The sequence below is a fragment of the Lytechinus pictus genome, chromosome 17, assembly GCF_037042905.1.
Source record: "Lytechinus pictus isolate F3 Inbred chromosome 17, Lp3.0, whole genome shotgun sequence".
NCBI lineage: Eukaryota > Metazoa > Echinodermata > Echinoidea > Temnopleuroida > Toxopneustidae > Lytechinus > Lytechinus pictus.
The window spans coordinates 6232767-6255547 of NC_087261.1; the positions used below are offsets into that span (position 1 = coordinate 6232767).

Consider the following 22781-nt stretch of genomic DNA (forward strand, 5'->3'; position numbering starts at 1 on the left):
TTATCTGTCATAATCATTAATGTCGCAGCTTTTGAGAGGGTTTGTAGTTTCTTCTAGAGTTTATAGGTTTAGCAGAGGCTGCTCCTATGTACTGCGAGTTTAAATTTATCAAACATTGCTGCAGCCTTTGCCTAGGTTATAGGTTACTCGGTGCATGACATACTTTTTATTCTAACTTTCAGATGTCTGATGCTGACCACATGAATCTGAGTATACTTCTACCTGACCTTGTACTACGAGCTGATCAGAGTGACCTTGATCTGATTGAGCTTGGTGAAGAGGCAGATGCTGCAACAGAACATGCTATAGAACTCCACAATAGATCAGCGCTCCTTGAAAAGTAAGATATCATTATTGTTATTTTATTTGGCCAAAGGAATACAAGATAGAAGTACAAATGAATTATATTTTCATAATTCAGACACTGCTGTTTGGAGTTTTAGAATATTTATTAAAGACAAGATGGTTAATTCAATTTTATGAAAAAATGGATGTACTTATGTTCACATGATCAATAGGAATGTGATTACTGTCAAGAATGAAATTGTTTTCTCTCAGATTGCTGTTGAAAACCTCAGACATTATGACTTTGTTGGTTTGCATGTAAGGTCATTTTAAGCATGTCTATGTTATGAAATATTTTTTTTTATTATTCCCATTTTACAGCCTTCTTCTACCAACTCAGCAACATGCTCAACAGTCTCTTGAAGCTGAAAGGGCATACTCTGACATGGTAAAGGCCATCAATGAGGCCCATAATGCATCACTGCAAGCCAAGATGATGGCAGATAAAGCATATGAAAAGGTATATAAAAATATATGTATTTGATATTTATCAATGAATTGTTAATTTATATCTTGTGCATATGCATGCAATTGAACATATATTGTGACTACTTCAGATACTTAGTGGGGTTTGTTCGATAAAAGCTTTAATTATAACTCAAGAGGATGACCCCCATTGTGTTGTGACTTACATCCCAGTGATTAATCCATTTGGCCTTCTTTTAAGCGAATTCAAACTTTGGCTTTTTGTTGTTAATCTGATGTTAATATATTTTTGTTTATATATGTACATGCAAATAAACCAACATCTACATGTACTTTCTGTTTAACATAACCGTTAGGCATTTTGCTTTGTTTCGTTGTTAATCATCTTTGATGCCTACTTTCCCAATTCAGACTTACGGCAACGGTTCTCAGTCACTTGGCCAACAAGCCAGAGAGCTCAGAGACACTGGTTTCAATCAACTCCAACAGACTTCATCCCTAGAAGTCAACCTTCAGAATTTGACCTCCGACCTTGCTGACCTGAAAGGCCAGATAGCAGAAGTCAATGCTTTGCAAGAGAAGGCAAGCCAAGGAATGGAAGAGATAAAACTAGCTTTGCCCTCACTGGAAGGAGGTATGCGTGGTTTCTGACTTTAACTGTCAAACTTTTGTGTTTCAAATGAACTTCATATGTGTCTGTATTAAAAAAGGAAAATATGTACATTGGAAATTTCTACATTGCAATATCCAAAAACAGAGTGTGTTTAAATTTGTTAAATTTGCTATGTATAATAGTAGGTATGAAACTGTACAATCATTTTAACCACCCTGCTCTGTTTAAATTTAGAGATCAATTTTTTTTCACACGTCAATAGATTTAAGTAAAAAAGTGTTTTTTTTAGACTTGAGCCTACTTTGATGCTGTAAGCTTCTTCTGATAATGACTACTATCTAGAGAGGACTGAAGCAAATGTAAGACCTGCAACAAAATTATATAATTTTCTTGATTACGTTAGCACAAAATTTTATTTGTGGATGGGCTGTCACATATGTAGGTTGTACATCAAATTATGAATTAATCTGATGCATTTAAGTTAAATTTGATTTATCACTTATAAGTTTGTAACTGAATTTGCTATTGATTGCAAATATTCTCTTGCAAATCCCCTAAGACGCTTCTATATCACTACTTCTGGTAGATGTGACAGGTGATGCTCAGGGATCTATCATCAGTTCCGCAAGGGCAGTAAACCTAGCAAAGCAGGCTACTGACAAGTCAGCTGGGATCATTGTGCGATCTGCAGTACTAAAGGAAAAGCTGAACGGTATCGGTGCAAAGTATCAGGCTTATATCAATGCTACTGATGACATTGCCAACTCAGGTAGGTGGATTGTGATTTTAAGGTGAGACGCTCACAGATGTTCATGTTAGGATGAAAGTGTTGTAAATGAAAGCATGATGAATATCTTATTGTTCAAAATGGAATCTGAAATACTCTGAGAATTCATTTTGCCCAATTGATCTTGGGACTGATAGCCACTGTTCAGCATCGGATCGACGTTGCTCTCTCCCTTCAATCGTTGAACGCCAAAGAGTGTAGCAGCAATTTCCAACTTTTAACAGCTTTTGGTCTGATGCGACCAGGGTTTGAACTCCCAACCTCCTGGTTGTGAAATGGACACTATCTACTAAGCCAACACACCAGTGTTGATATGAAGTGCATGGCAAGTGCTTAAAGTAGTAATACAATGCTTGATAACATCTTAAAGAATTGGAGATTGTGTCTCGAAAGGCATCTTAAAGATTGTAACAAATGATTAGATATAATGTCATCACAATGGAAGACTGAATATACACTGTATATTTAAGGACGTCTTCGTTATTGCTTGTAAGCCAACTGACCTCCAATATACTGGTGTCTTATCAACATAAATAATGATACTTTTAAGAACCTTTGTGTCAAGGATGAATAATATTTTTCTGATTCATAGTGGAGACATCAGCCAGAATAGCAGATGAGATGGGTATGAAGATGGACTCAATGCGCAAACAAGCTCTTCATATTGACCGACAGAGGGCGCCAATGGAACTTAACCTTAGCCAGCTGAGGGACAAGATTAGACACGCTAGGACTGAGGCATCAAGGGTAAGACAAAATGAAATGAAAGAGAGAGACATACAGACAGACAGAAAAGGGGAGAAGAGAAAGAGAGAGAGAGAGAGGAAGAAGGAGATAGAGAGGTGGAATGATGATAATTTTTTAACACACAACAAGAATAAATGATGAGAGATTGGGTGGGGTTGAAATACTTATTTACTTTCTTCTAGGATACTGCCCAACTCCCCTAAAAGGGGTCAAACAGGCAGGGGTAGGGTGCGCTGATGATCTTTAAGCAGAGGTGAGAGGCATTGCTTAGTATTGATTTTGGTAGGAAATAGAAATAAGAGTAAAGAGATGGAGAAGTGATGAGAGCGGGGACACTAAAGAGGAAGGGATGAAGAGGAATCCTGACAAACAATAGTAGTTAAGAAGGAGAGGGCGAGAGAGAGAGGAAGAGCAAGAGGGAGAGAGAGAGAGATGCATATCCACATTGTTTTAAAACTGTATAACCATCTGAAGATATTTCCCCCTCTTTAATCATCACCCCCTCAATAAATCATAATTTTCTATTCTTCAGATCAATGTAGCTCTGCTTTGCCAAGGGGACTGTGCACGGAGTTATAACCCTCAAGCTTCTAGCACTGCCTTCAATGCTCTGGTGCTCAACATCAATATCTCAACTCCAAACAACATGATCTTCTATGTTGGCAACAATATTAGTGTGAGTAGGTTTCTCTTTCTCTTGAGAGGATAGCCAAAGACAGTTCCTGCATTGTGATCTGGGCCCCGTCTTACAAAGAGTTACGATTGATCCAATCAACCGTAACTCTATGGAAATCCATCAGTGTCATAATTTTTTCTACAGGAAATTTGCACAATATCTTTTGTAAACAAAGAGAAGCACAGCAAATTTCAAGAAAACATTGAATGCATGAATATACATCATAGTTAAAAAATATTTTGAACAAACATGCATAATAGATGTTGACATTGCTGGCCGTCCATAGTTTTGATTGATCAGATCAATCGCAACTCTTTGTAAGACGGGCTCCTGATGTTAATCCTCTCATGTTCTTTGTATATGATAATAATATGTTGATGAAGTACATGTATCTGGGCAATTTCATGATTTTAAAACATGTACACCAGACTTCCTATATGTGGGGGTATTCCTGAAAATAGTTGTCTTTGTATTCCTGTTCATTTGAAATGTTAATTGTAATGTTCTTGAATTATCGTAGCTTGAACACTTTGTGAAGTAATGTACATGTATGAATAGAAAATGTATGGATTTACATAAATGTTCGGTTTAAAATGGAATAGCCCTATTGATGTAATTATGCTGTTGATAATGATGATAACGATTATGAAACTGACAATAATACCCTGTATAAATAATACAACAAATTAAAAAAAGATGATGATGAAGATTGTGATGATTATAATGACCATGATAGTGGTGATAAAGGTGATTATATTTCAAATAGGTATTATTAGAATAAACAAGAGATATAACTGCAAATACGAAAATAAAATATAATGAAAATAAGCAGAGTTGCATACAGATCTGAGTTCACAGAAATGATGTTCAAAGATGTCGTTAGGAGGCGTGTGACCAATATTTTCTTCTTTAAAGACTCTCAATTAAAATTTCAGTTCCCCTCTCCAACATCATGGCAAGAATAACATAATTGTAGCATTACTAGGACAGTATTTGAGCTGAATGATGATTCTATTGTTTGAAGACATTGAAATTTGTGAGACATTCCCTATTTTTCCTACTTATGAGCAAGAGCCATCTGCGCCCAGCAGAGGCAGAATCCGGGGCTATACAAGAACACATCATCATTATCATTACCATCATCATTAAAATGGATTTTTTGTTGTTTCATCTCCAGGGTGACTATCTTGCAGTGGAAACTATTGAGGGTCAGGTGAGGCTAAGCTGGGATTTAGGATCAGGGAGGGGTGAAGTTGTGCACCCATCCAATCTCTCAGCTAATCAAGACTGGTATAAAGTTAATATAGAAAGGTGAGTCTAAACCTCAATCCTGGTACCAATCTCACTTATGCTGTAGTCACATTTCCTCTAGGGTGTCCGCATGGTGAGTCGAAAACAGCTGTTTTCGGATTTCTATACGAACCACACACACAGGAAGCTGCTACAAAAATTATTGCTTTTTGACTCGCCATACAGCCATTGTAGGCAAAATGTGACTGCACCATTAGTGTTGTAATCTACTCTGCTCTGATGCAACCTGAATTACATCTCAACCGTGTACTTGAGAGATAAAAGTTTGATTAATGTGATTAATCTTAATCAGTTGCAACCTAGTGTAAAATGCTGCCCTTATTTTCCGTTCTTTGTTTCGTCATTCACTTTATCTTTTTCCCACAATGTTTGGAACAATATGAAATAAATAGAATAAGACAACATGGTTTCACTGTGCAGATTAAATCATTAATCACCAAGTGATGTATTTTTTTTTTCAGATTTGCGAACACCGCTTCTTTGAAAGTGGAAGATTCCAACCAGGCCAAAACCTCCAATGGTAGTTCGGTGACAGGGTTTTCACCAGAAGGTAGAAATGTTCTTGATGTTAGGGAAGACAGCAATCTATTCATCGGTGGCATCCCTTCCAACTTTAACGTATGTATAATGACTGTGTCTACAAGTCATACAGTTACTTCTTTGTAGTTGTACCTTTGTCTATTACTTTTTATTATACGCCCGTCCTGCGGGACGTATTATGGTATCACGCTCGGTGTCCGTCCGTCCGTTAACTTTTCCTTGTAAATGCGATAACTTCAGTTTAACTTAACCGAGGCTCATCTTATTTGGCGTGTATGATACTAGCATGGATCCCAGGAAGCCTATTGATTTTGAGGTCAAAAGGACAAAGGTCAAGGTCACAGTGACATGTTTTCATCTTACCCTTCTGAAGTCTTTGTAAATGCAATAACTTCAGTGTAACTTAACCTAGGCGCATATAATTTGGTGTGTATAATACTAGCTTAGATCCCAGGAAGTCTCTTGATTTTGAGGTCAAAAGGTTGAAGGTCAAGGTCACAGTGACATGCTTTCATAATACCCTTCTAAAGTCCTTGTAAACACAATAACTTCAGTTTAAGTTAACCTAGGCTTATATAATTTGGTGTGTATGATACAAGCATGGATCCCAGGAATTGAGGTCAGAAGGTCAAAGGTGAAGTTGCCACCTTCCACTTTTCTTGCTCGACCAATAACTCTGTTTTACATGTTACAGGCAGGGTATTATGTGCTTGCCTTTGTGACACTCTTGTTCCCATTTGTAACAAAATAATTCATGAATATTAATCTTACATATTGATTATTGTTTGGAAGTACTATTATTAGAGCCAGCCTCAGATAATTTACATTTCCACTGATTTATATATCCATGTTCTCATGATTTTCAAATACTTCATGATATTGCAAATGAGAGCCACATATACTTTGGGACTTTCAACTTTACATAATTTTCTCACTGAGGACATGAAGGAAAATAGAGATTTTGAGCTCTAGGTGTGTAACATGTTAAAAAAGTATATAAAGTCATGGGTAATGTAAGTTTTATTATGTTTTTGTTCTGTCTTTGTACTACATGTATTTGTGTACTCATGTGCCATGTTTATACATTGTGTATCATTTTGTGTATTATCTGGGCCCCATCTTATTAAGAGTTACGGTTGATCCAATCAATCTCAACTGTATGGAAATCCATCCATACCATAGTTTTTTTCTACAGGAATTTGCACAATCTCCTTTGAATAAAGAGAATCAAACTGAATCTTCAAGAGAACGATGAATGTATGATTATACATCTTATCTAGAAAATATTTTTAACGAATTTGCATGTTAGATGTTGACGTTACTGGGCATCCATAGTTGTGGTTCATCGGATCAATTGCAACCCTTTGTAAAACGGGGCCCTGACTTTAACATTGCCACCATATTGTATGCATTGATATTGCCTGTCTTGTGTTTTCCTGTAGATTCCTGTGTTGTCTACCAGGTCATTTAATGGGACCATAGGAGACGTCATATTTGATGATGTCACTATTGGTCTTTGGAACTTCAAAACCTCAGAGGGACCTGGAGAGGGAAGTTTCAGAAGGTGCGTATAAGTTAAGAATTTTCAGTTTTCATTATAAAAATGAGGATAGAATCAATTAATTGCATTTTGCAAGATGAAGCTAAACATTGATGATTAAGTTATTCTGTAGCGTACAAACCCATTGAATGAATGGTGACTGAAATGCAGTACACCTGAGTTTTATTTTGATAGATGCCGCACTGTGCACAAATAATTGATCTAGTTCCCGCTGTGCATCCTCTGAAGGAACGAAAATCCCACTGTATTTTTTATTTTTACACACGACAAAGCAATTTGGTTGTGTTGCTTCATAACATAGCAACACAGAAAACACCAGAATTTAAAAGGTGTGAAAAAAAACATTGGTGCTTTCTTACTCCGTCATGAGAGAGCTGGTTGGTAGTTTTATAAAGCTGTTTGTAAGTTATGAATGATTTTAAGCATGACTGGTAACCTTTTCCTCTGCTAAAAGATCCATATGTAACTGCCTTAGGGACTAAGAATATGTTCCAGTCTTGCAAAAGGTTGTGCATATCTTTACAAGCAGCTTTATGAAACACTAACTGGGTTTGTTAGAGTGTGCTATGTCAAATGTTCGTGCGCACCTTTTTGCTCTGCAGCGTGATGCGAGAAAGGATGTCATGTGATGCATTTTGGTCAATGAAGATGCTTGAGTAATACACCTAATAAAAAAACATGTTTTATCTAATTGTTCCGTGGTCTGTTTATTTTCAAACATTTCCCTCCATCCAGAAGAAGGAAATTTATTTGGGGGATGAATACTTATGTAATTTTGTACATTTATTTTTCAGCCCAATTGTGACGAGTACTCCAGAACCAGGAGCCTACTTTGACGGCACAGGCTATGCAAAGCTCAGGCAGCCACCCCTCTGGGATGAATACATCAATTCACTTAACTTTGACATCAAGACATTGTCAGAGAACGGCTTGCTCTTCTACAGTTCCTCAGAAGATCAGGTGAGGGATTGGGAAATAGGAGGGGGAAAGGTACATGTATATAGGGAGATTGGGGATAGAGATGGGAATGATGATGGAAGGAAAGTGAGGGAAGAATACAAGAAAGAAAGTGAAGGGAATGTTAAAAAGATTGGAGAGGACAAAATAAAGTAGGTGAACTGTACGGAAATGAGAAAATGGGAAGAGTTGGAGAGTTAAGAAGATGAAGGTTATTAAAACAAAGTAAATAACGGAGTGGAGAGGCAGAGAAGAATGCAAGAAAAATTATCAAGGGAGGATAGAAAAAAAGAATGAGGTAAGGGTTAATTAAAAGATGTGAGGCAGCAATCTGATGAATGAAAGCAGGACGGAGGAAAAATGGAAGAGTTCAGGAGAAGAAGACAAGGGAGGTAAGTTAATTGAATGAAGGAAGGAAAGAAGACAAATATAGGGGATGGAAAACAATTAATGAAGGATATGAAGAAATTGAGGTTACAGGAAGATAGAAGAAAACCTTTAGTGTAGGGGAAAGATTCTTGAGATGTATGGTGTATTTGTAATAGAGTACTGCCCCCCCCCCCCTCAAAAAAATATGTTATAGTTTCATATTCACATCTAGGAGTCAACAACGAGATTGAGAATTATCTGTTGGTTAGGAATTTAGTAATTGTTCAAAAGGTCATTGTTCTTTAAACACACACTGAAACAGAAAACAAAAATCAGTCAACCCCTGAAGCCTCTGAAATGTTTCAGCTCTATGTATTCATCATTATATTTCTACTGTGAAGGTCTTATGTCATCAAGTTTTATTTGGGGATAAAGAATCTAGGCAATCCTAGGCTGGTATTTTCTTGAAGTGCTTCAAAACTATTAATTGAAAAAGATTTAATCACAAATGAAATTATGAGTGAGACAGATGTGGGGATTAATCATTCCATTTTACGTCATTCTGACCTCAGTGGTATAACAAAATAGTCTTCAAGGCCAGTATTCAATTTGATATTTATATAAGCCAGAATTTTAAGTATTAATTCTCCTGTTTGTTACTTAAGTAAAAAAAGCTTGAACATCTTTAGTATTCAATTGCATTTTGTGTTTAAGCATTTTGCCTAAATCTAAGTTAGCGGCCTACCTGGCTTAACTCTGGTGCTGGCTTGCGTGGAGTTTACAAACATGATATGCGCAGTCATACATTCTGCACACAGAGGGCTCATACATTGCGCATTATTTGGCCCTTACTTTATAACATCCAAACAAGTATTAGTAAGTATTTTGCTTAAATTTTGCTTCATAAAGTAAAATACTTAAATGTCCTCGGGATACGACTTTCAGCATTTTTTCTTTACCAAGTAAAATGCAAAGTAAGATGCCTAAAAATCAATACTTTCAATTGAATAGTGGCCAAAGTCAGTGTGAGTGATGATGATTGTGATGAGGAAGGACATGACGAATAAAGGGATAATGGAAAAATATTTACTCAACGTCAATATGATTTCAAAATATTCAGGAAATGTTCATTTATTTTACGATGATATTGATGATTGCATATATATTGTAAACTGTTAGAAAAAAACTGGTTGATCCACACCTGCTTTGTCCACTTGCGTTTGGTCTCCTCTCACATGGTTTGGTCTCCTCTCACATGGTTTGATCTCCTCCCACATGTTTTTTCCTACTTATTCTACAATTACTTTGATTACTAACCATTTAGTATAATTGCCATTCAGCCCATGTACCATCCTGTCTAATCTCCAGTTAGGCTATACCTAATTCATCTCATATATAATTGGTCTAATACTACTTAATGTAAATTTTAGATGAACAGTCAATGAACTATTGCTTTCATTTGACTAAATTAAAAGTACGTTTAATGGAATTTAGACCAAGTGGTCATTAGACTAAATGGGTATTAGACCAAGTGTAATGATGGCCAGACAGCAATTAGACCAATTGATATTGAATAGGTTCGCCAATGTGGTATTAGTGAAGTATGTGTGAAGTGGTCCTTCTGCTTGTAGACCTAGTGAGTATCAAGTTATGGTGGCATTGAATAGACAAAGATGAAGGGAAATTAAGGTAGAGGGGGGGGGGGGGCATGGTGTCACCTCATCTCACTTTGTCATCAAAATGGACAGCCCCTTCACGCATTATTATACACTATTACTTCTTTAGTACTCCTGTGCCTGTATATCTTAGGAAAGGATATGGGAGCTTATAATGGGATACACTCCAGCATTGTAGTGCTTCATGCAAGAAAAACAACGATGACGTTAGTAGGAACGTAGGAAAGTACATGTAGGCACTATATGTTATTTATTGAAGGTTTTCAGTGTTGTGCAGCAAAACAGAATGATACAATTTTCTGAAATTGAAGTGAAATAAAAACTATATAAACTAGGTGCCCATTGCATGAAGAATGTTATGGTTACTTTGCTGTAACATAAATGTGACCCAGCACCACAAAACCCACAAAAAGTCGCCATGTGATTTTCAATTGGAGCCAATTAAGAGAATTTTGGTCAGAATGTTCAAATTTAAGATTTTGGTGTTTTCTGAAAGAGTATACTCTCCCTTATTTACGATAAAAGTTTGGATGTAAAGACCAAACCTAAAGGGTAATTTTTTGATGTTTTTATTAGACCTATTTTTATTTTTTTTTAGTTAATTGTAATCATGTTTTGTTTTCTCGAAAACCTGAATTTTCATCTCTCTTTGAACTTCTGTAAATTCAAAACAGGATAAGTTCAAACATTGATACTTGTTCAAATGAATGGACAGAATGTACCTACATATAATTAGTATGTCAACTTTGGGGGCGATCTGATAATCCCTTCTATCAAAAGTATATTGATTTATAATCTTCCTTTTGTCTACAATACACATGAGTGAAAGAGTAAGTGGTCTTCAATAGACTAGTAATTTTTAATCCCCCTTTTCTCAAAAGGAGTGTTCTGTGGTAGTGAACATTCTCCTCTTATTTCAGTGAGTTAGGATCATTCATTGTTAATGAGTTATAAATCATTATAAAGCTTAGAATTTTTTCTTTCAGAAGGGCTATTTAACTGAAAAATTTCATTTCCGGCGGCTTTTTGTGGCTTTTGTGGTGCCTGGTCACAAATTAAAAAAGTGGACTCATCAGCTATATTCATAATCAAAGTTTCTGTTCATGATAATGGTGAAGTTACCAGTACATGTAGTAACTTTTTGTCAAACTAGATCTTGAGTCGCCTTGATGAATAGTTACCATTTTTATACATGTTCAGCAACGTTGCAAAATTTTTTAACGCGTCTATTAGCAGGAATCCCGCTATATTGATCTTTGCGTCTTTCCATTTCAGCTTTCCTGTGGTCTCCATTATTTGGTCTATGGTGACTATAATGATTTTTAATAAAAAACTACTCGTAGGATTCTTGCAGGAAAGACCCAGCCCAGAATTTTGACAAGGTGCCTTTAAACTTTTCCATCTGATGGGCCTACATGTATGTGGCTACCATAGTATCAGTGCTCAGCATCCAATCAAACTCAATGATTTCATGGAGGTTTCAAGATTAAAATATTGATTTTTGTACAGTAGAATAATTGCCTCATTTAGTTATTGGCTCAAAATCACAAAGGTGGTTTTAAAAACCATCGGATGAACCCATGGTTTATGCAGATTTCCTGTATTAATTATGCTTATTTATCGCGTATGTAAACAAGATGTCCAATGCTGATGCGCACTTTTGTCACAGTGCGCCATATTGTACTCATTTACGTTGTACATGTATGTATATTTATTTTTATTATGATGTGATGTTTTTGGTTTTGAAAAAATAAACTTGAACTTGAACACCTGTTGTCATGGTTAAGTATGCTAATTTATACACGAATCCACTGTTTGGAGTTAATAAGTCCACTTTTCACATATCAAATCTTTGTGAATTCGGGCCATTTAGTGTAATTGGCAACAGAGATTTGTGCAATATTCTTTGGATCAAACAGGACTATCAAAGTCTGTAAAATGATTTTGAAAATATATTCATAATCCAATTTTTTGCTCTTCCCAGAGTTCATTCATATCGATTGAAATGGAGGCTGGACGTCTGGCCATCAAGCATGATCTTGGAGATGGTGTTGGTATCCTAGTGTCTCAAAGCAAGATTAATACTGGAGAGTGGCATGCAGTCAGTATCAATAGGGTCAGACAAAAGAGTAAGTGAGGGTGTAGTAGAAGTCCCTGAGTGACCGCTTAATTTGAGTGTTTTTATACTCAAGGGAGCAAATGTTTTCAAAACCACCTCTAAAATATGAGTTGTTCAAATTTATTCCCTTTTTAAAGATGACTAAATCATTTCTTTGTGGCTTTTACCTCAACACCAAATTTATGGCATAAGAAATGAAAGTTGAGTGAATATCCACACTCAACGAAGAAGAGCCCCAAACGTGATTTGAAAAGCCCAGAAACACCCCTTTTTCTAGCTTTTTTACTTTAATTCTAAGAAACAACTTTCCCTGATTTTTTTTTTTTTTTTACATCCTAAATATATCATATGCACGTCACATCTCCACCAATAATAAGTACACTTTTTACATATATCTTTTTACACTGCATGTGTACAGCATTATGTGCTCGAATTCTTTGCTCTTGGCCAATGAAGATGCTCTTTCTCAGTGGCTTTTAACTTTGCATTGATAACAAATTTTATGGATGATGGTTTGGACTTATCCTCTCCAATTTCCATTTTTCCTCAGACAACCTTTTCATTAACGGTAACAATGAGGGCATGGTCAAGTCACCGGGCTCAGAGGTCAATCTTCAGGTCACAGGGGTCAACTTTGTCTATGTTGGAGGAGTTCCATCAGACTTCACAATATTGTAAGTCCTCTTTTATTTTCTCATGGTATTCTAATTTATCCTGCGGTCGCCACGCAGTCAAGCTAAGCTTATACTGAAAACCATTTAAATGTTCTCATATGTCATAGAAAATAACACTGTGTTCATTGTTTTGCTCGTCAGATATTTTGTTACATGCTCTATTGTAATTTAAAAAAAGTTGCAGATGGCAGCGTTATTAACATGTAAATTGTAACCAAGGTTAGGTGTGTGAAATACATGTATCGTCATAACTTAGAAAGTATGTGTCTATTCATGAAATTCATCAGAGTAATCAAATGTCACTGAACATGCTGCTTGACTTTCAGATCACATTATCAAGCTCAAAGATCATTTAGGATCAATGAACTGCCAGAGGCGTTCCCCTTTTTTCACCCATCTGAAGAATCTAATTATTTATGCAAGGCGTCTTGCCAATTTTCATATGGATTGAATATTTGCACTGCATTTCCTCTCTGTTTTATTTAGTCGCAATGTCACCAACCAGAAATTCCGGGGATGCCTTCGTAAGTTCTTCCTCTTCCGGTCTGCTTACCAGTTGGTCAGTCCTGGAAGCTCGTTTGGGGTGACTCATGGCTGCTCTGATCAGGTAAGTCATATCTGAATGGGGCGTCGGGTCCATGGCCTAATAGTCTGGTTTGAGACAAGGTTTAGTATGTTGTGTTGGTGCTTGTAGTGATGGTTTAACCCTATCTTAACTGGGCTATATCGGACCAGTATATACAGAGGGGGGGGGGTCAGTTTGACCCCCCTGCCTCTCAGATCTCGGCTGCTGATTGCGCTATCTTGCAAGACTTGAAAGTAAAAAGTCAGCGAACGGCGCGGTCAGAAAATTTCACGCGATGGCGTAGTGACGAAATTTGTAGAGGGGGGGGGGTGAAATTGACCCCCCAGTTTAATAAGGGTTAAATGTTTTATCAATTCATTTTGATTTGTTTATAGAATTGTGAAGAGAAATGGTATACTTACTTTTTAAAGGTATGTTATTGTGGGTGCGTGATGGTCTAGTGGTTATGACTCTCATCTTTCAATCGGAGTGGGATTGATTCAAAGCCATGGCATGTTCTCCTTTAGCAAGGAATTTACCCACATTGTGCTGCACTCAACCCAGGTGAGGTGAATGGGTACCTGGAAGGAATTTATATTCCTTGAAATGCAGTGGGTGTAACCACTGCTCAGTTGAGGTATATTACTGTACAGCGCTTAGAGACTTGTGATAAAGTAAGTGTTAAGCGCTATATAAGCAAGTACATGTATAATTACATGTATCATTATTATTTTGTTTTTAGTTAATCATTGACCTATAGAAGCCTTGGTACCTTAACTAAGCATAGTGATTGATCAGAATAATGTAAAATTGATTGCACATCATGCTCAATTAATGCAATCAATTGCAAAACAGTCTGTCCTAATATTGATTGCTAAGCTCTGTGTTAAAGGGCCAAAGTGCTGACAGGATAGTCCCAGTTCAAATAAAGCCAGCTCATAGATAAAAAAAAAACTACATGTATTGTCATGTGAATTATGAATATATGTCAGTGGGTGGGGATAGGTACCAAAATAAATTGACTATAAATAGAAGATTTGCAAATGTATTGATATATTTATATTTCCATATTTTATATTCATGTATATTAATTAAGATTTAGTGTAAGATCTGTTATATATGTATCTTTATTTATTCTATACTCTGTAAAATTGCTGTTTAAAATTTTAAGCATGTTATGTAATCCTGTCACCTGAGGAACTATTGTTCAAATTTTTAAGCAAAGAGTTTCAAGTTTCTACAAGTAGTTAAAAAAAGTTTAAACAATTCCAAAATAGTTTAGACGATTGCTTAAATGTTTAACCAACTTGCTGTTAGAGTGGTGGCCTTAAACACCATGCTACATGTATATTTAATTTATTTTACTATGTATCTGTATTTTCAGACACAACGAAGTGTAGGATTTTCTGGTTATGGCTATGTGACATTCCCACCCATCCCTCTGTCAAGGGAGTCAGGTATCACTGTGACCTTCACCACCCTCATGCCGAACACTACCATTCTAGCAGCGGGGGAGACTCAGGGAAGGAAACGGAGGGACGTCGATCCAGATGCAACTGACGTGAGAAATAAAAAAAAATGTTCTAATGATTTAAATCCTTTTGATATTGTTGATAAAAAGGATTGACGTGTTATTACGTCCTCACTCTGCTTCAAAATCTTTGAACATATAGGCCCATATTCTGAAGTCGGGTTTAACTTAAACTTAGGTTTAAAGTTGTGGTTTAAGTATGGACAGGCAATTGTTACATAAATCACTAACAGTGGAGATATAATATTTCAGCTCATTTGGCTCTCAAATCATTCATAATTGTGTAGGAATTATAAATAAATGATCGTCTTTGCCATCGATGAATCAGGAAAGAGCACAGTAAACATAAGAAACATGCAACTTAATAAAAATTTTGACACTTTTGGCTTCCCATAATTTTAGCACAGAGTTAGATCGTGGTCTAAGTTAAACTTGACATCAGAATACGGGCCATTGTATTGTATTTTCTGAGAATAAATCCCAAGTTTGACTTCATAAACTAAACAAGAGGGTTAATACACTCTTCTATGGAATACTAGTGTGAATCCTATTTCTTCAGTATCCAGAACAATAAAATAAAAAATAATTCATTGAGATCTACTGCTTGCTTATACATGTATTATCTGTTAGTTATTTTTCATAACAAAAATCGTTTTTGGAATGCTTTTCACTGAAAGCAGGATTAAACGGATTTGTATTTGATGAATGTGTTTGCAACTCTATTTGGCACTCTATTAATATTTGGTCTACAATGTATGTTAAACCATTGCTTTGAGAGTACAACCCACAGGGTCCAATGCCTGAAAGAGTTTACTTGTGGCAGGGTCTTTGGAAAGCCTTTTAGTGAAATAGTTTTATGTTCAAAGGAATAATCTTTTATCCGTGGAGTTGAATGATGAGTTTTTCAATAGATTTTTTTGGAAAATGCATATGTACATGTACATTTAAATGTATATATATTCAGTTCAATAGATATACTCTCTTTATTTCTGAGTATATATAATGAATATATTTTAAGCAAAATTATTGACGCTTCGGCTTTATACATTTATGTTTACAAGTATGTCACTATTCCTTATTTGTATACTTTTTTCTTTTTTCTGTATTCCACAGATCTCCTATGCTATTGGGCTCATGAATGGACGTGTCATCGTTCAAATCAACAATGGTCAAGGAAGATTAACCCTCAGATCCAAGAGAGGTGATAGTCCTTACAATGATGGTGCTGCTCACAATGTTGTCCTGGTCAAAAATGATAAGAGGTGAGATCATGATGACTACTATTATCATCACCATTTTCATCACCAATATCATCCTCATCGTCATCCTCATCAGTTTACCATTGTAATTTTCATCATTTTCATCATCTTCATCATCATCATCATCATCCACATCACCACCACCACCATCATCATCATCATCATCGTCATCTTCTTCATCATCATCATCATCACCATCATCTTCATCATCATCATCCTCGTCATCCTCATCAGTTTACCATTATAATTTTCATCATCATTTTCATCATCTCCATCATCATCATCATCATCATCACCATCATCCTCATCACCACCACCTCCACCACCATCATTATCATTTTCATCATTATTATATAAATGTATTATTATAAATGTATTACTATTAATGGTTTTATATGTTTAATATGGCATTTTTGATGTTTATTGACTTGAAGTTGTGAACAAAACAAATTTCCAATATGGTTAAATAAAGACGAACTTGAATCATCATCATCATCATCATCATCATCATCATCATCATCATCATCATCATCATCATGAGCAGCACCACCACCACCACCACCCTCACCTTCACCATCACCATCATAAATTTCACATCATCTAAATCTGTGTTGTACACCAAGTTGATAATGATCATAGTCATTGTGATCATCAGAAGTATATCTGCATTTATTATTGTATCCCCCCTTGCTTCTCCAGGGTAAATCTAATTGTGGATGATCGTCGCGTTGATACAGGCCGCCTATCTGGTACCGAGCTCTATATCAATGCCATGTCTCCCTTCTATATTGGCTCATCAGGGAATCTAACCCTCAGTTCTGAGTTCTCTTCTTTACCAAGTTTCTCAGGGTGCATTGAAAATCTTATCGTCATGAAAGAGTGAGTATTACGATACTAGGGGAGTGTTTCATCATTATTTGAATCCTACAAATTGTCAGATCTGACGTCTTTCCTTGATTTTGATTGGCTGAGGACGACAGTTCCCATGATAACTGTCGGATAAAACAGGGCTTGTCGGATAAAACGTCTGACAAGTCCTTTCGTGAAACGCTCCCCTGGCCTCTCTTACACAATGATTTGCAATCAATTACCAAGTACATTAATATTGATTTTATAGTGCTACGTTCAACAACCCAGGTGGAATCAATATGTTTTAGCAAGAATGTTATGACAGTATTCAATACAATTCAATTCATATCAATTGAATTCCATTCAGTTGTTGTTTCCCACTTTAAATTTGTCATAATTACAATCATTATACTTTCGACATAGTATCATATAATTGCATTTTAGGTACATTAAAAGATTAACATAGACAGCACAATATACAATTATCAAAACAAAACATATATTATGCCATAACAGGGCTGGGCTAATGCTCATGCTATTGAAAACGAAAATATTTTGATAGCAGTTTGTGCAGCCCTGTGTCCCATTGCATAAAGGTTACTATTATGGTAACTTTGCAATCCAATAGTAACTACATACCACGGCAACACTGCTTAACAGCCAATCAGAATCAAGGATTCAAGAATCAAGAATCAAGGATTCCCTTGAAGATGCCAACGGATGGCAAAGATATGATAATAGTTACTGCTATGCAGCTGGGCCCTGACATAGACCTCCTTGCAGGTATGCTTACCTAGATGTACATGTATGTGTATAGGTCAAGTTTGAATATTTGTAAAATTCGAATGGTTAGGAAAAGCATAAGCTGAGAGCATACAACCTACCTCTTAATGATTAAAATTCCAGATGGAAAACACATTTACCACTTTTACTTCACCTTTTTATTCACGTAGAGTCCCCTTATAGTTTGGTGTTCTTGAAAGCGATTTGGAAGTGCTCAAAATATTCTTTGAATCAACAGCTCTATTTCAAGAATGCAATTAGATAATAGGAATTTATGGTGTTCTAGAACTATTTTTTTTGCCAAATGATAAAACATACATGTATATTTATCTCAAGGGAAACAGTGATATACAGAGTCTATTTTCAAACTCTTTCTAAAGTATAATTCAAGAACACCATGAGCTACAGTGTATAGTGTTATGTTAGAAAAAAAAATTGGTTGTACTCAATCAACATATAATATTTACGTGATCGGGGAGACTAATCCTTTTCATTGTGTCAATTTACTACCAAAACACATCAAAATGTTTCATTTTAAAGCTGAAGCCTTAAAAATATTCACAAATCACTGGCTTCCTATATTTTTTTAAATTTATTTAAGAAGGAAAAGAAAGAATATCCTGACTAACTGTCCCTAATTTTTCCCCCTTTGACCAGATTGCTGGGATTTGAGAAGGCAGCCAGCTTTGAAAATGTGACCATTGGAAAATGTGGACCTCTAACTATACGTAAGTTATTTTTAGTCTATTAATCTATTGACTACTTTATTCTGTTATTTCTATAGGCTTTGTTCATGATCCACCTTGTTCCAGAAAGCAATGGGTTAATTCACCCAGTGATTCAGAATTTTTATTCTATTTGACCTATAGAGGCTTCAGGCTACATTTTGTATTCTATTTGTGGGCATATGTTTAGTTTTAAAAAGGAACCCCCATCATATTTTGGCAAGTGTGTTACTGACATCTTTAGGAGAAAGAACACATTGTACATGTATACTGTAAAGCCTGTACGTTCATTGTTCGCGATGAAAACTTTCCGTAATTACTCTATTCTTACTGTTAGTGTTTTTGGCATTTTTTAGTCTTGAGGACAATTTCAATGGATAATTTTGTTCAAAAGTACTGTTGGCATAAAATGACAAAATCAATCTGTCTGCTCCTTGAGGTTAATCAGGCTGTGATATAAAAAAGAAATTATTTATTTTATTTGTTATTTATTTTTTTATATTTGTTATTATTTATTTATTATTGTTATGATTGTTATTATTATTATCTTTTTTTTTTTTTTTTTTGGGGGGGGGGTCAAAGGAAACCACATATATGATAATATATGATCAAAGATATTTGAAGGTGTATTTTGTGTAATGTTGCCTTTTCAATTCTTTTTTATTTGCCTTTTAGTTCTTTCAACATTTATTTCATTTTCATTTGTCTGATATTGGACAGAGCTACTAGTTAAGGCATTATGCAGTGTGATGTGAAAATGTGCTGTCTCAAAGATTATAACACCCAATGAACATTCTTACTTTTCTTTTCTGACAAATTAATTGAATTGGAAGGTGATTTGAGATTAGCTGCTGTCTGTTATTAATGTGTTTGAGCTTGAATATTGTTTAGATTCATAGATGCAATAGATGCCACGCTGTTGCAATTGACATCAATCTCACCTTTTTATAGAAGGGAGAGAGGAATGGAAAGTAAAAAAAAAGAAGAAATGTATTCATCAAATTTCGTTCTGATTCAGGATAAATCTATATTGATGGAATGAGCTGATTTTCATATTCTTGTAACATTTGTAGGAGAGTGGTCTTACCAACATTTGTTGTCTGAAATGTTGTCCAAGCTCACCACTTTCTTTGGATGTGATTGGCTGAGACGCATAGTTAAATGTATCTAACTGCTGTGTAAATCAGACTTTGAAAGATAATACCTCAGAAAATTCCTTTAATGAAACTTTCTTCCCTTTTCCCATTTTATTTTTTTCCTTTTTTTCTGTATGCTTCATTCTGAGCCATATTTTCACTGTTACCCCTCTTTATTAGGAGGTATATATGCTCATGTTGCTATATCCCCAATGTGATCAACCCTTTGTATCTCCTTGGTTTCAGCTCAGCCTCTGTTGCCTGCTACACCCATTCCTCCAGAAGAGCTAGAAACCCTGTGCTATAATCCTGGAACACCTTCAATGGCCAACACAGCTGGAAGGTTTGGGAGCGTTCCAGGCAGTCATTTGGCCTTCCAAATCAACCCTCAAGAAGTTGCAAAAGTGTAAGTCTATAAGTTGAATATTGTTTCTGCGTTAGAGTTGGATTAATGATGTAACGTTGGTGATGATTTTGGCGGTGGTGGTGGGGGTGGTGGTTATGGTGGTGGTGATGATGGTGAATTTAGTGATGATGATGTTGATGATTATTATGATGATGAGGATGATGATTGTGATGATGATTAGGATGGTGATGATGATTGTGATGATGGTGAGGCTGATAATGATGAAGATGATGATGAGGAGGAGGAGGAGGAGAATGATGATGATGATGATGTTGTTAATGATGTCAATGATGTTAATGATGATTTGATGATGGTTGATTATCATGTTGATGATGATGATGATGATGATGAGGCTGATGGTGATGATAGATGATGATAATGACAATGATGATGATATTGATGATGATGAAGAAGATAGATGATGATGATGCTGTTAATAATGTGGATGATGGTAATGCTGTTGATGGTGATTATGATGTTGAGGGTGATGAGGCTGATAATGACAAGGATGATGATGATGAGGAGGAGGAGAATGATGATGTTAATGATGTCAATGTTGTTGATAATAATGATGATTTGATGATGGTTGATGATGTTAATGCTAATGATGGCAACGATTTGATAAGGATAATGATTTTCTCAGTGCTGGTGATAGTGTTTTTTATTGAATTTATTTTTTGTCAGTTTACTCATTACCGTATGCAAATTAATCTCATGACTCATATTTGAATAAACAAAATAATATCATTAACATGATCATAAACACTTAAATACAAATACTACAAATAAGATAACAATGCATAGCTTTGTTTGCCGCAAGATGAATGTAAATCTATGTTATTCGCAGTCAGCAAACAGTAAAATACCAATAAAAAGAAATAACCAAGCATAACAAAAAACAATAAAAATGATGTCATATTCTACAACTATGCTGAAAAAGTTTTAAAAGGGCTGTACAGAGAGAAGGTAATCAGAAGTCATAAAGTAATTAGAGCATTGATTTATCATATTAATGCATCACCTACTGTATCATTTCATAATGCTTGTGAAAGCTCAACATATAGATAATTCAGATGTGGATGTTCATGTAAAAGAAAACAAAATATAATAATACATGTACATGTGTCTGTCGTGTGAAACTATATGTCAAGGTGCATAGAGATAGGGAAAGCTCTATGCTTTCAAGAAGCTTCTGCATCGTTGGTTAGGAGTTAATCATCACCATTATCAGCTCCACCATCACCATCATCTCCATGGCCTTCATCTTCACCATTATCACCATCATCCTCATCCTTATCATCTCCATCTTCATCATTCATATTATGAACAGATACATGTATTACCATTTTGCTGTATAAAGGTCTTATTGGTTTAAAGGAGTTTTAAACCTGGGATTGTCATTTTTCTTTCAAGCAATCTGCTTATGATGACAGTGCTTCTCCTGCAAATTGTGTTTGTTATAATAATTTGGTAGTAGATCATATTTTGTAAAGAATGATATAAATAGTTCTTTTTCTCTATGATTCATGGCAAATACAGTTTTTTTTAATATGACATGTATGTTTGTTATGATATGGAAAAAAATTATTATATGAATGCAGAAGAAAATAAAAGAATAACAAAAAAATCAATCAAAATAATAAAAACTATAAAGCTCTGGTAATAACTGATGAGAAAAGGGGAAAAAAGATGGATCGCTATTCCCTTGCTCCTTGTTTCCCCTATTCCCATCTCGTGTAATACAGCTTAATTTGTGAAAAAAATTGAAATGGAACCCGATATGACCCAGGGTGATACATCATCCAGGAATGCAGGTCAGTTGGAGTTGGTCAAATATTAATGAGGAGGAGCATGGTCAACTTTGCTACTGACCAAGAGTGATAGACCCAACATCTGTTAGATCCATCAAACATGGAAATACCATTTGGCTTACATTTTTTTCAATATGTTACCAGTCACCCCAAAGCCAAAAATGAGTCTCCAAGGGAAGGCTCTCTGTAAATAGCCCAAATAGTAATTTGAAAAAAAAAGAAGAGAAAATTAGAGTATCTGAAAGATTTTATCTCCTTTTTGCATTGTGAAATTTGGAAGTTGCAAAGTTATATAAGAGACAAGATGTAAGATTTTCTTTGACATCATTTTTTATGGATGACTGGAAGTTTTACTGACATTGAAGAGTCTGCGTACACCATGCTTGAATAAATCCCAGACTTCTAACCTTGCTTTCTCCTTATTCTCTGAAGCTCTCACTGTATTTTCTCTACAATCAATCTAGTACGTTCATGGATGATTGTTGATCATTTTTTTCTTCTTCTTGAAACAGTACAGGCGACCATATGGTGATAAGTCATATATTTTGATAAGATATAGATCATTCTAAAGCTCAGGATGTGCCTTTTCAAGATCAATACAAATCTCTCTTTAAAAAAAAAAAAATTTGTGGGGGTCATTGTTGGCTTTGAGATGCCAGGTCATATATATATGCAGTATTTTTGTAATTATGAATAATAGTTATTCTTGGAAAGCTTCATCTCTAAGGCAACCTCAAACTCAGAAGTAGTAAGATTAATATGAAGAGAAGATGACTGTCTCATACATCAAATGAATTAGGAGCTTATAAAAGCCCTAAATCTAAATTCCAACTGCACGCCATCCCTAACATGTCAGTTTCATAGTGTACACATAATAAATACATTCATGGATACAATACAATCTTATTCAGAAAT

The 22781-nt window shown here is 35.5% G+C and overlaps 1 protein-coding gene across 1 annotated transcript in view; it reads left to right on the forward strand.

Annotated features, from left to right (window-relative positions):
- LOC129279934 (laminin subunit alpha-2-like) overlaps positions 1-22478 on the forward strand; it is a 50790-nt gene extending 28312 nt beyond the window's left edge. The window contains exons 26-43 of the mRNA XM_054915995.2: positions 183-340; positions 667-805; positions 1183-1405; positions 1971-2153; positions 2764-2918; positions 3451-3594; positions 4772-4905; positions 5367-5523; positions 6888-7009; positions 7801-7966; positions 11993-12137; positions 12678-12801; positions 13288-13408; positions 14751-14927; positions 16011-16159; positions 16856-17035; positions 18446-18516; positions 19896-22478. Coding sequence (XP_054771970.2) covers positions 183-340; positions 667-805; positions 1183-1405; positions 1971-2153; positions 2764-2918; positions 3451-3594; positions 4772-4905; positions 5367-5523; positions 6888-7009; positions 7801-7966; positions 11993-12137; positions 12678-12801; positions 13288-13408; positions 14751-14927; positions 16011-16159; positions 16856-17035; positions 18446-18516; positions 19896-20059 — 2712 coding nt within the window. The 3' untranslated portion in view covers positions 20060-22478. The remainder of the gene's footprint in view (positions 1-182; positions 341-666; positions 806-1182; positions 1406-1970; positions 2154-2763; positions 2919-3450; positions 3595-4771; positions 4906-5366; positions 5524-6887; positions 7010-7800; positions 7967-11992; positions 12138-12677; positions 12802-13287; positions 13409-14750; positions 14928-16010; positions 16160-16855; positions 17036-18445; positions 18517-19895) is intronic.
- The last annotated feature ends 303 nt before the right edge of the window (positions 22479-22781 follow it).